The following is a 12994-nucleotide window of genomic DNA, read 5'->3' as shown; positions in this document are numbered from 1 at the left end:
GATAAGCACAGGAGCTGCACACCTCGATAAGAACGTCCACACGGTCCCAAATACAACCTGAAGATGATAGGCCAATCTCGGAGTACTGCTGCAAATGGACGAATGAGACCCTAGATGAAGACCTAAGTATAGAGTCAGCCACAGGAAACAGAAAGGGTATACGGGATCGAGCGGTGTATAAATGATGCGATTGAGAATCGAGAAACACAAGGAACGATAACTGGTAAGGCGAGTGATCAAGCTAGTACCGGCTTCATCTTGTCGATGAAATTCTGCGGGAAACGAGGGGAAAGGGTTTGTCATCAAAGGGAGTGACTTAGAATCAGTGGACACCGACTGCCTAGTATTGCTTCACGCGATTGTCACGCGGTTGATGAAAATAAGTAGCAAACAATACATCTGTTCCTGCATCGTGGTCCTGTTTGTCGAGCTAAAGAAAAACATGATGTCCATTTGTGAATGTCGACTGCATGAGCAGCCCCACACAGTAGTGTCAGCTGATGATGCCATTGACTCGGATGGATCAGTGCATGAGGCGTGTACTAGTCAGGTGCCAAACTTACAACTTATGTAATCATGATGACTACGAACCCCCTAACGCTTCAGCATGCAGGAACTTACGAAGAACAAAGAATGTCGGATCGCGAGATCAGCCAATGGATTTGGGACAAGAATTTATTCGGTTAAATAATCAGACAATATTCCTGGTAAGAGAATTATGAGAATGTCGTGTAGGAAGGTCGTGACCACGCAGTGCTGGCTGTGGTATGAGATAGTCAAGATCAAAGCTCTATATGGAGAGCGCACGAGACATGAAGAAACCAGATCACAGTGACTCCATGTTAGCAACCATGTTGTCCAGTTCTGCTTGCGACTGCTTGTACTTCTGTTGCATTTCCTGTGCAAAAGCGTCAGTTGGCATTTCAACAGCATAGAACAAATCGAGATACCTCGAACTTCTTCTCCCATTGATCACGCTCTTGCTCGATCCGTTGAACTTGACGTTCGAAGTGTTCTGCCTTGACGTCCACTTGTCGCAGCCTGAACAGGTAATCAGTCGTTGATAACAGAGAAAGATGGTAGCCACAACGTACTTCTCCATCGTTTCTTTCACGTTCTTCTCAGCGGCATCAAGTTCCTCCTCCAGCAGCGCAATCTTTCTCGTAAGGTTCTCGTTCGTGCTCTTCAGCGATTCTCCCTCTTCCTGTGAAGCCTTGGCTTCTGCAAGTTTCGCGTCTACCTTGTCAAGCTCCGCCTCAAGAACAGAGATCTTGTGAGACATCGAAGTAATCTCCTGGTCCTTTTCAAGGATCAGTTGATCATATTTCTTGTTCTTAGCTTCTGCATCTTCGGCGCGAGTAACCGCATTGTCTGCCTCAAACCGCAGCTGGTTCATTTTCTACAAGCGCATGTTCAGTGAGATCGTATATACGCAAACGATCGCTGCCAACCTCTTTAATCTTCTCCATTGTGTTTGATGGATGTGCCGATGGTATAGACGATGGTAGTGGTGAACGAAGAGGAAAACCGACTTGAACGGGCACTCTGCTGGGCACTGCCGATAGCCACAGAGTCAGCTTAAATGGGATGATACCGTGGGAAACATGAATTCGACCATAAGCACTTGCCTTTTCCAATCATGATAGGACAATTCTTGGCAATTGGAAACCAAGCTGGTTTGCTGGCGTCTCTGTTCCTTGAAGAAATACAATCAGTATCTCACGTACTCCACGACGAGCAAGAACTGTGAATCTTACAGATGAGCGCACCGGTCGCGCAAGAGGGCAAGTGGCAGGTGCTACTTTTGATCCTGAGCTTCACTGATCTCTTATATCTCAGAACTGCCGATCCTCGAGGCCGTGATAAAGTGAGTCTAGTGCGCGCTCTTATTGCTACCCGTCCAACAAACCCTTGCCCACCGCAGCATACGGAACCGGCTTACTGCCCTGAAGAGGGACCGTGCCGAGTTTATCAAGCCGTCAGATGTGAATGCCCTTTACCAGGCCGTCGTTAAACAAGGTGGATATAATTCTTTCTTTCTTCCAAAGTATTGTTTATCTCATTTTGGACACTTATCTTCCATAGTCACAAAACTCAACGATGTCCGTGATGATAACACGACCTACAACAATCGAGTGGATACAACACTGGCCGATGTGTTCAGCCTCCTTTCCTTGTGTTATCTTACATTGGGGCGAACGAAGGAATGTCCCGCTGTATACTCACAGCTGGCCTCCATGAGGGTCAGTACTCCATCTCTCCATATCTCATTACGGGTGGTGTGCGCCCTGTGTTGTGGAGATCCAGCCGGCTATTGTCTACCGCATTCCATTCTGTCTCCATATCATCACACATGCATCTACTGTATGAAGATCCGTACTGATTGTTATTTGTCACGCACAGCAATTACTCAGTCATATGGAAGAATCAGGAGTCTACAATGAATCAGACCTGGCCCCTTTCCAGCGGAGACTAAGCGAGCTACGTCACATAGTACAACAAGATGCTGAGAGTAGTAAACACCCCGAAGCTATGATAAAGCTCCTGGAGCGCCAGTTTAATGAATGTGGTGCGCCTTCATTTCCGAATATCCTTTCTGAAGTCGCTTAATGAATGCTGCGGCTCTAAAGATGTTATCATGCGATCCCTCGAAAGTTCTCTGTCGGTGCTCTCAGTAGAACTGGTTCCCATTCATGAACGCCTCGTCACGATTCGGAGACAATTAGTTGCGCTGGCTGCCAAAGAGGGTTCACACAAAGCCGAAATAAAGTCCCTGGCTGAGGAACTGCGTAAGATCGATTCGTGAGTGCGCCATCAACTAGACTACATCTTTTGTCTTTATCACCTTCACAGAAAACGTGTCGACGGGAAATTCCTTGGCCCGGGAGGAATTATGCCAGCTTCTCAAGCACTTTGCACCTCCCTCATCGAGGAATGCTTCGACATCCTCCAGCAAATTAAAGCGCAGGACGAGTCGAAGAACGTAGCATCTTCTCTGAAGCCCATTCATGACCGCCTGAACCAGCTGCGTGCGGAACTGGAGAACCTTGTCCTCACGCACAGATGGAGTCTCCGTGAGACAGATCTTTATAATTATTCGATGAGCCTGCACGAGATCGACAAGATGCGTATCGATGGCAAGTTTGTCGATACAGAGGGTAATAGGCCACCAGGACAGTATGTGAGTGGTGTTTGTACCTGTTGACGTGCAACTATTCATACATGTGCAGGTCCTACTGTACTTGCTGAGACGGTGTTATGGTCTTATCTACCGTCTATTATCGTCGAGCGAGCCGGTATCGGAGGAACTCATCCCCATCGTGCGTCTTTCTTCCATCTGCCCTCGATTCTGATTCTCATACATTGCATGCAGGCCAATAAACTCTCCACAGTGAAGAAGTGTCTTAATGAAGTATACAAATTCGGTGGTCCGTTTACGCCCCGGGACCTCTACCCCGTGAGTTTCCGGTCCTTTGATTCTTTTGATGTCAGGGAGTTCATTTTTCATAGTATCAACTGGCACTGCACCAGATCGACTCCATGCGGAAAGACGGCAGATTCGTGGGCGTAGGTGGAAATATTCCCGAAGGACAGGGTATCGTCATGGCACACCTGAACGAGTGTCATGAACTACTAGAGATGGTGCGTCTTGGTCTTGTTGTACTTCCTAGAACAGTAATACTGACGAAGCACGTAATATAGCTCAAGGAGTCCATGGGGGAAAACGAGGATGATCAAGATTATGACGATGAAGATGAGACCGAGGCGCAAGTCGCAGAATGAGGTTAATTACATGTTGCGAACTCTGCCGAATTCGATGTACCCCACTTATAGGCCTTGTATCTCACCATGCTGCTGACTTATATACAATATTACAATCGCGCTGCGAAAATAATCATGGTATTCGCGATAGGACTTTAGTGCGTGTCCGTTACAACGGAAAAAACCGGGGTAGATACACAAGAATATCTAGTCTACGAGGAGGTAAACGACGAGACGTGGTCCTCAACGACCTTCTTAATTTTAGCCTCCATCTCGGGGGTAACATTGCCAGTCTCAATTTCTTCCAGAAGTGCACTCTGGGTAGCAGTCAGATGTGAACGGAATTCAGCTTCCCATGAAGTGATTTTGTCGACGGGGATGGAGTCAAGCTACATGATAGAGATTAGCGAGCGGCAGGTGAGGCTTGGAAGATAGGTTACGCACGAGACCGTTGACACCAGCATAGATGATGGGCACCTGGATCTCAGTAGGCAAGGGCTGGTATTGGCCTTGCTCTTTTAGAAAGCATTAGCTATATTTTTAGATCATTGAACGCAGTTGCTTACTAAGGAGCTCGGTCAAACGAGCACCACGGGAGAGGAGGAAACGTGTTGAAGCATCGAGATCTGAACCGAATTGGGCGAAGGCAGCGACTTCACGGTATTGAGCAAGGTACAACTTAAGAGAACCAGCGAACTTCTTCATGATCTTCCTATAGGCGGAGAGAATTGGGTTAAGGATGATATACGAAAACCGTAAAAGGTACGAACGTTTGGGCAGCAGAACCAACACGAGACACGGAGAGACCAACGTTAATGGCGGGACGGACACCACGGAAGAACAGCTCAGCCTCCAAGAAGATTTGGCCATCAGTGATCGAGATGACCTATATGCGAGATGGGGATCAATAAATGTGCAAGACTGGGCAATCACGCACGTTGGTAGGAATGTAAGCGGAGACATCACCACCTTGAGTCTCAATAATGGGGAGTGCAGTGAGGGATCCACCACCGAATTTGTCGCTCATCTTGGCAGCGCGCTCAAGGAGACGGGAGTGGAGGTAGAAGACATCACCAGGGTAAGCCTCACGACCGGGGGGACGACGGAGGAGGAGAGACATTTGACGGTAAGCAACGGCCTGCTTCGACAAGTCATCATAGATAATGAGGGCTAACATAACACTCAGTACCGAGTTCGCCCGAAGAAGCGAATAATAGCATACCGTGTTTGCCATTGTCACGGAACCACTCGCCCATTGCACAGCCAGAGAAGGGCGCAAGGTACTGCAGGGGAGCAGCCTCTGAGGCGGTAGCAGCAACAATAATAGTGTACTTCATTGCGTCGTTTTCCTCGAGGGTCTTGACTAGCTGGGCGACAGTGGAACGCTTCTGGCCGACAGCAACGTAAACACAGTAGAGCTTTTTGTCCTCATCCTTGCCATCATTCCATCGCTTCTGGTTGAGAATGGTGTCGATTGCTACGGCAGTCTTTCCGGTTTGACGGTCACCAATGATAAGCTCACGCTGACCACGACCAATGGGCACCATGGCGTCAATAGGCTTGAGACCGGTCATCATAGGCTGGTTGACCGAACGACGGGGCAAGATACCGGGGGCCTTAAGAGAGGCACGTCTCCGCTCGGCAGCCTCAATGGGACCCTTTCCGTCAATTGGGTTACCGAGAGCATCGACGACACGACCAAGAAGACCTGGGCCAACGGGAACATCGACAATCTGACCAGTACGCTTGACGGTGTCGCCCTCCTTGATGAGACGATCGTTACCGAAGATGGAGACACCGACGTTGTCAGCTTCCAAGTTGAGACACATGCCCCGGACACCGGACGAGAATTCCACCATCTCCTCGGCTGCGAACAAGGTTATTTGCACGGAATGAATGGTGGAGAATCACGGCTTACCCTGGACATTTTTAAGACCCCAGACACGTCCAATACCGTCACCGACGCCTGCGGATATTATGAGACCAACAGACTGGAAATGACCACCGCGACTACGCACTCAAGACACGGCCAGTCTCCTCAACGTTACCACTGATAGCAGTACCAGCAATACGGGACTCCAGTATTGAAGAAACCTCGGATGCGGCTGTTTAAGATACGCAATGTGACAACGAACCGGAAAGTTCCAATACACGTCAAACACAGTAGGATACGCCGCACAGGAGTACGCACCAGGCTTTGCGGTAGCATATGACCGAGAGGCAAGTGCAGCAACATTCTGAACATAAAAAAGTTGTATGAGCATGAAATTGAGTAGGAAAAAGCGGCAAAAGCAGGACCTTGGGGGCAGCAGCAAAGGCAGCTCTGCGCGCCGAGTTCTGGAGAGCGATTCTGTGCATTGTCGCGACAGGAATGAGTTGGATGGGAAGGAATGAGCAGAGTCGATGTTAAAGGAATTTCTCGGAACAGACTTAATTTAAATCTCCGACTAAACCGGCTCTCCGTGTCACGGTGTCACACGGTCACGTAGTCTTTACTTGAAGAGAACTGCTGGTTGCCTGCTGGTCTTCATTTCGCCATGGCGAGTTGGCAAATTCGCAGCTGGCTATCAAATAATCTAAGACGCGGTCAGTCATTTTTTTTACATATTGGTAGTGCTTTCTGATACGATTTCTAGTGGCGTCATGCTCAGTATCAACACAGGCAGCGCTCCCGAAAAATACTAGTGCCGCGTTTTCTCTTATCCGTTCCCAACCTTCGCAATACATTGTCGCATCTCTCGCAGGACGTAAATATCTCCTCGCACCCAAGGACTTACTCACAGTCCCACATCTGAAAGACGTACGCGTTGGCGACGTGTTGGCGTTGCAGGATATACATGAAGTTGGCTCACGGGATTACACCCTTCGCGGTGATCCTGTAATATCCTCAAGTCGCGTTAAGGTTGATGCTACCGTCGTCGAGCATACCAGGGGTAAAATGGAGGTGGTGTTCAAGAAGAAGCGTAGAAAAGGTTACCAGAAGACGATCAAGAACAAGCATCCATACACTCGTCTGCGCATAGGCTCTATTGAGTTCCCTGATCCTTCGAATCCATAGCATTGGTCCGAGCATTATAATATTTTTGTTTTCTAATCAGCCAAACCATCACGCACGAGAAAACTGAAGTTAGTCAATATTAAGACCAGTGGATAAGTATCATATCTCCCCTTCTTCAGGCGTTTCCGCCCTCCGGGATCGTTCTCCGCGCTCCTCTCTAAAATCTACATCAGGATCGTAGCGAGCACGCTTTTCAGCACGTTCACTATGTGCCCTATCAGAGCCCCGCTTCCGTTCTCTGCTCTGTTCCGGTTTTTCCCCTGCAACATCTTCCTCATCCCCGTATGGCGGCGCATCAGTCCGACTATAACCACGTTCCCTTGAACCTTTCCTACGCTTGCGCTCGTCCCTTCCGTCCCGCTCGTCTCGGGTATGCCGTTTGTGCTCGCGATCCCTGTCCCTGTCCCTGTCTCTTTCCCTGTCCTTCTCCCTATCACGTTCACGTTCACGGTCCTTTTCCCGCTCACGCTCGCCATGCCCATCCTTGTCACGGCCATGGTACCCATCGTGGTCTTCACGGTGGTGGTGTCTGGAGCTCCTGTCGCGCTCACGATCTCGCTCGCGGTCTCGTTCTCTGTCACGGTCATCGCGGCGGTCACGGTCACGATCCCGCTCACGTTCGCGCTCAGGCTCCTTACGACGTCTACTCGTCGTTGAAGCACCATCCTCCGACGGAGCCTCGCGTAGTCGTTCCTTCTGCCTCTTCACAAACTTGGCAAACGCTGAACGTCGACTCTCATCATCGTCTAGGGCCTTGTACTCTGGGAGGTTCTCAATGAAGGGGACAGCCTGCATAAGGATTAAATTGATATCTGATGTCAAGGGAGGGCCAAGAAAGACGCACAGCTTCATAGGACAATGTGATGTCAAGAGGCTCGGGAAGCTTCTTCATCGCGTAGCGAAGATCATCTTGCAGATGCCTCTGCCTTCTCTCTGTGCGGCGCTTCTCTTCATTCTGCTTCTTCACGACTTGATCGTGGATCTACCAGACTCATAAGCATTCTCGTCATTTACACACAGAAAAGTAACACACCGTGTCGTACACCTCGCGCAAATCATCCTCGCCGAGCTTGCCTACGCTGTCAGGGTCCCTCCTTACGCGAGCCTTGAACTCTTCGAATGTCGTCTGTACGGTCACCACGCTCACGGATTCTTTATCCTTATCGTTCTTCACTACGTCCATGACATTGGGGTCATCGCCACGCCTGGCACACTCCTCAGCAATAGCGATCTTAGCATCGAGCCTCTGGTCAAGTGCGTCGACAGCATCCCAGAAAAGTTCCAAGGGATTCGATCCAGGCTTGCCGAGCATATTGAGGTATCGCTGATCAGAAGCAAAAGTTGGGTAAACATGACGCCATTTGCTGCGCGCCTTGATTTTTCCAGTAGCCACAAGATCTTGCAGCAATCCCCTGAACGCCTCCCTGGCTTTGCGCTCCTCACGTGTCTTCTCAACTTGTGCGCGGCGCATGTGCTCCTCAAACTCACGTTCTTTGACACGCGAGTAATCTTCGAATGCAAGGAGGATGTCTAGCGTAGGAAGCTTGCGCAGCTCAGAATCAGCTTGCCAGTCGGGGGACTCTGTAACCATTTCGTGGGCCTTGCGCCAACGTGTGAGGACATTCACATCGAGTTCTTTGAAAAGAGACACGACTTTGGAGATTGCGCGCGTACGCGCAGCACGGGTTTCTTGCTGTGGATGTGAGTGTGAGTCAGGTTGTATTCATGATCAGGAGAATGAACAAGAACGCACCACTTCGCGCTGCTTGAGCTCTGCAACGTACTCCTCAAATATGAGCTTTCGCTCAGCCTCGATACGAGCTAGTTGCCAGATGGGATGCTGCGAGAACAATTTATCCGCAGTAGCGAATGTAGTGTAATGAAACACATTCGGATTGCCCTTGAGCATGTTACGTATAGCTGGGCGGAGCTTTGAAAGCCGTGCTTCACGCTCTTCTTCTTCCTTCTGACGCAAACCGTCTGTGTACTGGGCATGCCACAACAATTAAGTAATACAATATACCGTGAACGAAGGAAACGCACCTTCTGCCAAGTTGCTTTCTTCTCAGCTAAAGAGTTCAAAGCCTTGTACAATGGATCCGTGATGATGGTACGCATAGTCTGGTCCCATGTCCAGTCCGCATCGACACCCGCCTTGCGCAAGAGATGCATAAAAGCTTTCTCACCCTCCTCAAAGGTGGCGAAACCATTGTGAGGAATGGTAGGGTCATCCGGAAGGTTCGGCCTTGCGGGAAGAACGCCTGTGTTACTGAAGGGGAGCGAGGCAGAGCCTGCAGTGGCTACGGTGCCGTCAGGCTGCGCTGGGGCTGTCGCAGCATGAATCGAAGCAGACGCAGTGCTGTGATTAAATGGTCAGGAGAAAGGGTAGGGAAATAGGCTAGGGACATACGGAATGGAACCAGCGACGACAAGTTGGCTGTTTTGTTTCTCCTTCTCGACTTTTTCAAGGAGCAGAAGCAGCTCGTCTGGCATGTCCCATTTTGATTCTTTGGATTCGGTCTGTTCAAGTAGATTAAACACTGATGAGAAAGATCTTTATCGTTGGACGTACATTGTAGTAATACTTTCTGCCTCCGGAGAAGTATTCTTTCCATTTTGTCTCCCCGAGAGCTTTCTGGAGGAGACAGGTTAGGATGAGTACACAGCTAGAGGGGGGGAAATGTTAAATCACCTCAAATGGAGTCTTCAAATCTAAACAATTCACAATTAGCGCAGGACAGGACAGACAAAACTTCGATGCGCACCGTCTGGCTTCTCCCAGACACTTTCACGAGTGCCAGTATTGAACCAGTATGTCCTTCCTTCTGGATTTCGATGTTCAGTCTATCCCACCTAGTCAGTATCCTTTCTGTGAGAAGCGATGGCGACGAAACTTACCCACATACTTTGCAAAATGGCAAGCTATCGACCAAAGTAATATTTGATCTCATACCAAGTTCTTCAAAGTCCGACTCGCGTGATTAGTCATCACCCAGGCGCTTTGGCTATTCGGCCACCTGGACCACACGTATTACCTAAGTGACCAACCATGGTGCGCCCATTCACTCAATCCCAATATAGCCCTCCCACCCATTCACATCCAGTCATCCCGTATCGAACTACTTAATGCTGGTCTTCTTCGCAGCGACGGTCGCAGACCTTATGAACTACGAACACTAACCATCAACTTCGCACCGCAAGGAACAGCAGATGGCAGCGTCACCTACTCACACGGCCTCACTCAAGTACGCGTCTCAGTCCTCGGTCCACACGAACCAAAATCAGGAACAAGACGCGAAACATTCCACGATCGTGCAACACTAAACGTCGAAGTCCAACTCGCTTCTTTTGGCGTCGGTGAACGAAGAAAAAGAGGCAGAGGCGACAAGTAAATATCATCTACACCAACTTTATTACATCGCTAATACCACTCAGGCGTCTCCTCGAACTCGCAGCATCAATCAAAAGCACATTTGAACCAGTCGTCCAAACTCATCTCTATCCACGCAGCACAATCGATATCTTTGTACACGTCCTCCAGCTCGATGGTGGCCTCCTCCCCGCTTGCATAAATGCCTCCACCCTCGCTCTAGCAGCCGCAGGCATCCCCCTCTTTGACTTTGTCTGCGCCATCGGCGGCGGCGTGCATGGCACCCAACCCTTACTTGATCTAACTACAGTCGAAGAAAATGATGTTCCGAGCGTCGTGGTAGGGGTGATGCCTCGTACAGGACGGGTGACGCTCGTCCAGATGGAGACCAGGTTGCATATGGATCGCTTTGAGGAGGTGTTTAAAGTTGCGTGTGATGCAGGTAAGGTATTATGGAGTGAGATGAGGGATGCTCTCAGGGAACGGACGGGTGATTTGGTGGATAAACTCGGGGCTGGACCCGGAATGGTTGTGGCGAAGGAGACTGAAGGGGCGTAGGATTGATGCTAACTGTAGCTAGCGGCTTCGGTTATGTACGAAGGCTCCTGATAGGTACCGGTGATTTGCAGCAACACCACTCTCTCTAATACCATCGATCATCATCATGACCAACACTAACGTTCAGTCTGAATTCAAGGTCGTGTGGATCCTCGACACCGACTTGTACAAGGCCTGTATCATAGTAGCCTGTTTTTGACAGCTCAAGTTCACGCGCGATCCTCGTCCGTGAATTACAGCTAACCGCAAAGAATGCCAACGTTACAAATAACTATACGACGACTATCTGTAAGTAGGATCCGGAGCTTGTGATTAGAGATACTTGATTTCAGATAAGTAGGCCCACTAGTCCTGACACGGACGTTCACAGCACGGAGCATGGAACCAATTCGCGTCCACCCCACGTGCGTGCCACCTGCACGCAGATTCATGTCGCACGCTAGCCTGTAAAGTACCACTATGGATTCAATATCATATAATATCAGATGTGCATCAATGGAAGCCCACAATCCCCTAGAATTGTACTATCAGATCAAACGCGGATACTTCAATTCTTTATCTGCTGTAGGAAGACCACTTCGTTCCGCAAATTAATACCTCATGCTCATGTGGTCACGAATTCGAAGTAAGTACCAATTTCATTATTCATACGCCGCTTGATTATGGTCAGGCGAGCTCACAGAAGGCGGCCAGGCCTTATTGGGTGTGCAGTATAAAGACCCTTCATACAGCTTCATGCGTGATCATTTTCCCTAACGTTGAACCTGTCGCGATCATATATCATGTCCAGGTAAGATTATCTAGAAATGTTGCATGAAACGGAAGCTGAAATTTCCCATAGTTCCCAATAGCTCAATCTGCGTCTCCTCTCGGTAAACTCGGTGTCGAGGCTGCCCTCGAGGCTGCTGCAGACCCATCCATCACACCAAAGCCCAAGATCTTCGATGAGTTCGCGCTAACCGACCGCGTTGGGCTTGTCTCCGGCGGAAATAGGGGCCTTGGCTTGGAGATGGCTCTTGCATGTTGCGAGGCTGGTGCACGTGTCGTATACTGCTTCGATCTTCCAGAAAAGCCATCAGATGAATGGATCGCAAGCAGAGATTATGTCGCGAAGCTAGGGAATAACTCGCGGCTGGAGTATTTCAGCGAGACCGTCACTGATCAGCAGGCTCTTTGGAAAAAGACAGAGGAGATTGGTGATAAAGAGGGAAGAATGGACTTTTGCATCGCTGCGGCTGGTATTCTCAGGTCACCCATAGACTGTCTGGAATACCCCGCAGAGGAGTACAGAGAGGTGGGTGATTATTGACTAGTTGCTTTCCACCGACAGTTTTTGAAATCAACCCCGATGTGAAGGTCCTGGATGTCAACGCCAGTGGTGTCCTCTTCACTGCGCAGGCTGCTGGCAGACAGATGTCGCGATTCGGACGCGGTGGCAGTATTATTCTTATCGCATCAATGTCGGGCAGTGTCACTAACAGGGTGCGCATCTCCCAAAAACTGTTATGGCCATGTTTGCATGCTGACCCTGTATAGGGCCACGCCTGGATATCGTACAACACCTCCAAATCAGCTGTCCTGCAGATGGCTCGTAGCATGGCTTGCGAGCTTGGCGAAAAAAAGATTCGCGTCAACTCGTTGTCTCCAGGATATATGTACACCAGGTTTGTCTCGCGATTAATTGCATTGCAATGCTAAATCATGATGGCTGTGATAGTATGACTAAAGCATATCTGGACAAACAACCGCACCTTCTCGATGTGTGGTCTAATATGAACCCTATGGGTCGACTCGGACGCCCTAACGAGGTGCGCGGTGTAGTGACGTGGTTGGCATCTGATGCATCGACATTCTGTACGGGTAGCGAGTGCGTCGACTTCCTTGTATTTCTTTGCTTAGCAGTGAAGCTAACTGTAAAATTCGCAGTATTGTCGTCAGCGGTGGTCTTCACTCCTGGTAATGGAGCACTCGAGGAGGAAGGGCGAGTCCGTCCAATTATGAGGTCCATCACGACCCGCCTCGCATGTGGCCCATAAAAGCCCGTGGCTATTACATAAGGCAAGAGCGGGATTAACAGTGCTTTGAATGTTGTACAAGATGCGAAGATGCATATACTTCAAAACTTAGCTTGAGAAATTGTATACATCCGCAGGGATTTTCATGCAAGTCTAGGACAACGTTCTAAATCAAGTGAAGTACATCGGCCGAGACAATGGTATCAGATTTATTTTTTGACTTGCCTTGAA

The 12994-nt window shown here is 49.4% G+C and overlaps 7 protein-coding genes across 7 annotated transcripts; 4 read left to right on the top strand and 3 right to left on the bottom strand.

Moving 5' to 3' along the window:
- Positions 1-659: 659 nt before the first annotated feature.
- On the bottom strand, positions 660-1694 carry HD556DRAFT_1379009 (tropomyosin). The gene is made up of 4 exons (XM_041303177.1): positions 1452-1694; positions 1095-1399; positions 951-1041; positions 660-898 (listed from the first exon to the last, which is right to left on the bottom strand). The coding sequence occupies exons 1-4, from the start codon at positions 1467-1469 to the stop codon at positions 827-829; spliced, it is 486 nt and encodes a 161-aa protein (XP_041159228.1). The 5' UTR covers positions 1470-1694; the 3' UTR covers positions 660-826.
- HD556DRAFT_1379003 (uncharacterized protein) lies at positions 1673-3872 on the top strand. The gene is made up of 11 exons (XM_041303176.1): positions 1673-1784; positions 1840-1867; positions 1925-2019; positions 2086-2243; positions 2404-2569; positions 2631-2802; positions 2854-3181; positions 3231-3320; positions 3374-3457; positions 3511-3642; positions 3703-3872. Exons 1-11 carry the CDS (start codon positions 1760-1762, stop codon positions 3781-3783), a joined length of 1359 nt encoding a protein of 452 aa, XP_041159227.1. The 5' UTR covers positions 1673-1759; the 3' UTR covers positions 3784-3872.
- Positions 3873-6167, bottom strand: HD556DRAFT_1378998 (P-loop containing nucleoside triphosphate hydrolase protein). Its single transcript, XM_041303175.1, has 10 exons — positions 6061-6167; positions 5954-5999; positions 5781-5867; positions 5681-5728; positions 4985-5629; positions 4700-4932; positions 4533-4648; positions 4329-4474; positions 4207-4277; positions 3873-4151 (listed from the first exon to the last, which is right to left on the bottom strand). The coding sequence occupies exons 1-10, from the start codon at positions 6118-6120 to the stop codon at positions 3975-3977; spliced, it is 1629 nt and encodes a 542-aa protein (XP_041159226.1). The 5' UTR covers positions 6121-6167; the 3' UTR covers positions 3873-3974.
- A 90-nt stretch (positions 6168-6257) lies between these two features.
- HD556DRAFT_1378992 (ribosomal protein L21-like protein) lies at positions 6258-6869 on the top strand. The gene is made up of 2 exons (XM_041303174.1): positions 6258-6348; positions 6399-6869. The coding sequence occupies exons 1-2, from the start codon at positions 6300-6302 to the stop codon at positions 6818-6820; spliced, it is 471 nt and encodes a 156-aa protein (XP_041159225.1). The 5' UTR covers positions 6258-6299; the 3' UTR covers positions 6821-6869.
- On the bottom strand, positions 6870-9781 carry HD556DRAFT_1378990 (uncharacterized protein). The gene is made up of 10 exons (XM_041303173.1): positions 9719-9781; positions 9586-9664; positions 9513-9532; positions 9393-9455; positions 9231-9340; positions 8864-9179; positions 8574-8807; positions 7854-8513; positions 7665-7802; positions 6870-7609 (listed from the first exon to the last, which is right to left on the bottom strand). Exons 1-10 carry the CDS (start codon positions 9722-9724, stop codon positions 6920-6922), a joined length of 2316 nt encoding a protein of 771 aa, XP_041159224.1. The 5' UTR covers positions 9725-9781; the 3' UTR covers positions 6870-6919.
- Positions 9782-9869: 88 nt separating this feature from the next.
- On the top strand, positions 9870-10748 carry HD556DRAFT_1432542 (exoribonuclease, exosome component 4; the record flags this gene model as incomplete). The annotated part of the gene is made up of 3 exons (XM_041305133.1): positions 9870-9872; positions 9925-10208; positions 10256-10748. 3 exons carry the CDS (start codon positions 9870-9872, stop codon positions 10746-10748), a joined length of 780 nt encoding a protein of 259 aa, XP_041159223.1.
- Positions 10749-11348: 600 nt separating this feature from the next.
- HD556DRAFT_1481204 (uncharacterized protein) lies at positions 11349-12934 on the top strand (the record flags this gene model as incomplete). The annotated part of the gene is made up of 6 exons (XM_041308629.1): positions 11349-11373; positions 11600-12042; positions 12105-12230; positions 12285-12412; positions 12466-12615; positions 12675-12934. 6 exons carry the CDS (start codon positions 11349-11351, stop codon positions 12706-12708), a joined length of 906 nt encoding a protein of 301 aa, XP_041159222.1. The 3' UTR covers positions 12709-12934.
- Positions 12935-12994: the final 60 nt, after the last annotated feature.

Source organism: Suillus plorans, assembly GCF_016647745.1.
Source record: "Suillus plorans strain S12 chromosome Unknown HD556scaffold_35, whole genome shotgun sequence".
Classification (NCBI taxonomy): Eukaryota; Fungi; Basidiomycota; class Agaricomycetes; order Boletales; family Suillaceae; genus Suillus; species Suillus plorans.
This window is presented reverse-complemented; position numbering and strand designations above follow the sequence as displayed.

Bases quoted from the DNA above. Each gene is read 5' to 3' on its own strand.
- HD556DRAFT_1379009 (XM_041303177.1), bottom strand. The intron at 1,042-1,094 runs GTACGTTGTGGC...TTACCTGTTCAG, and splicing joins GTGAAAGAAACGATGGAGAA to GCTGCGACAAGTGGACGTCA. The intron at 899-950 runs GTATCTCGATTT...GCTTTTGCACAG, and splicing joins AATGGGAGAAGAAGTTCGAG to GAAATGCAACAGAAGTACAA.
- HD556DRAFT_1379003 (XM_041303176.1), top strand. From the start codon at position 1,760: ATGAGCGCACCGGTCGCGCAAGAGG. The intron at 2,803-2,853 runs GTGAGTGCGCCA...TCACCTTCACAG, and splicing joins GAACTGCGTAAGATCGATTC to AAAACGTGTCGACGGGAAAT. The intron at 3,321-3,373 runs GTGCGTCTTTCT...CATTGCATGCAG, and splicing joins CGGAGGAACTCATCCCCATC to GCCAATAAACTCTCCACAGT.
- HD556DRAFT_1378998 (XM_041303175.1), bottom strand. From the start codon at position 6,120: ATGCACAGAATCGCTCTCCAGAACTCGGCGCGCAGAGCTGCCTTTGCT. The intron at 5,729-5,780 runs GTGCGTAGTCGC...TAATATCCGCAG, and splicing joins GGAGACTGGCCGTGTCTTGA to GCGTCGGTGACGGTATTGGA. The intron at 4,475-4,532 runs GTTCGTACCTTT...CTCCGCCTATAG, and splicing joins GTTGGTTCTGCTGCCCAAAC to GAAGATCATGAAGAAGTTCG.
- HD556DRAFT_1378992 (XM_041303174.1), top strand. From the start codon at position 6,300: ATGGCGAGTTGGCAAATTCGCAGCTGGCTATCAAATAATCTAAGACGC. The intron at 6,349-6,398 runs GTCAGTCATTTT...TACGATTTCTAG, and splicing joins ATCAAATAATCTAAGACGCG to TGGCGTCATGCTCAGTATCA.
- HD556DRAFT_1378990 (XM_041303173.1), bottom strand. The intron at 9,180-9,230 runs GTATGTCCCTAG...ATTTAATCACAG, and splicing joins GTCGTCGCTGGTTCCATTCC to CACTGCGTCTGCTTCGATTC. The intron at 8,808-8,863 runs GTGCGTTTCCTT...TGGCATGCCCAG, and splicing joins AGAAAGCAACTTGGCAGAAG to TACACAGACGGTTTGCGTCA.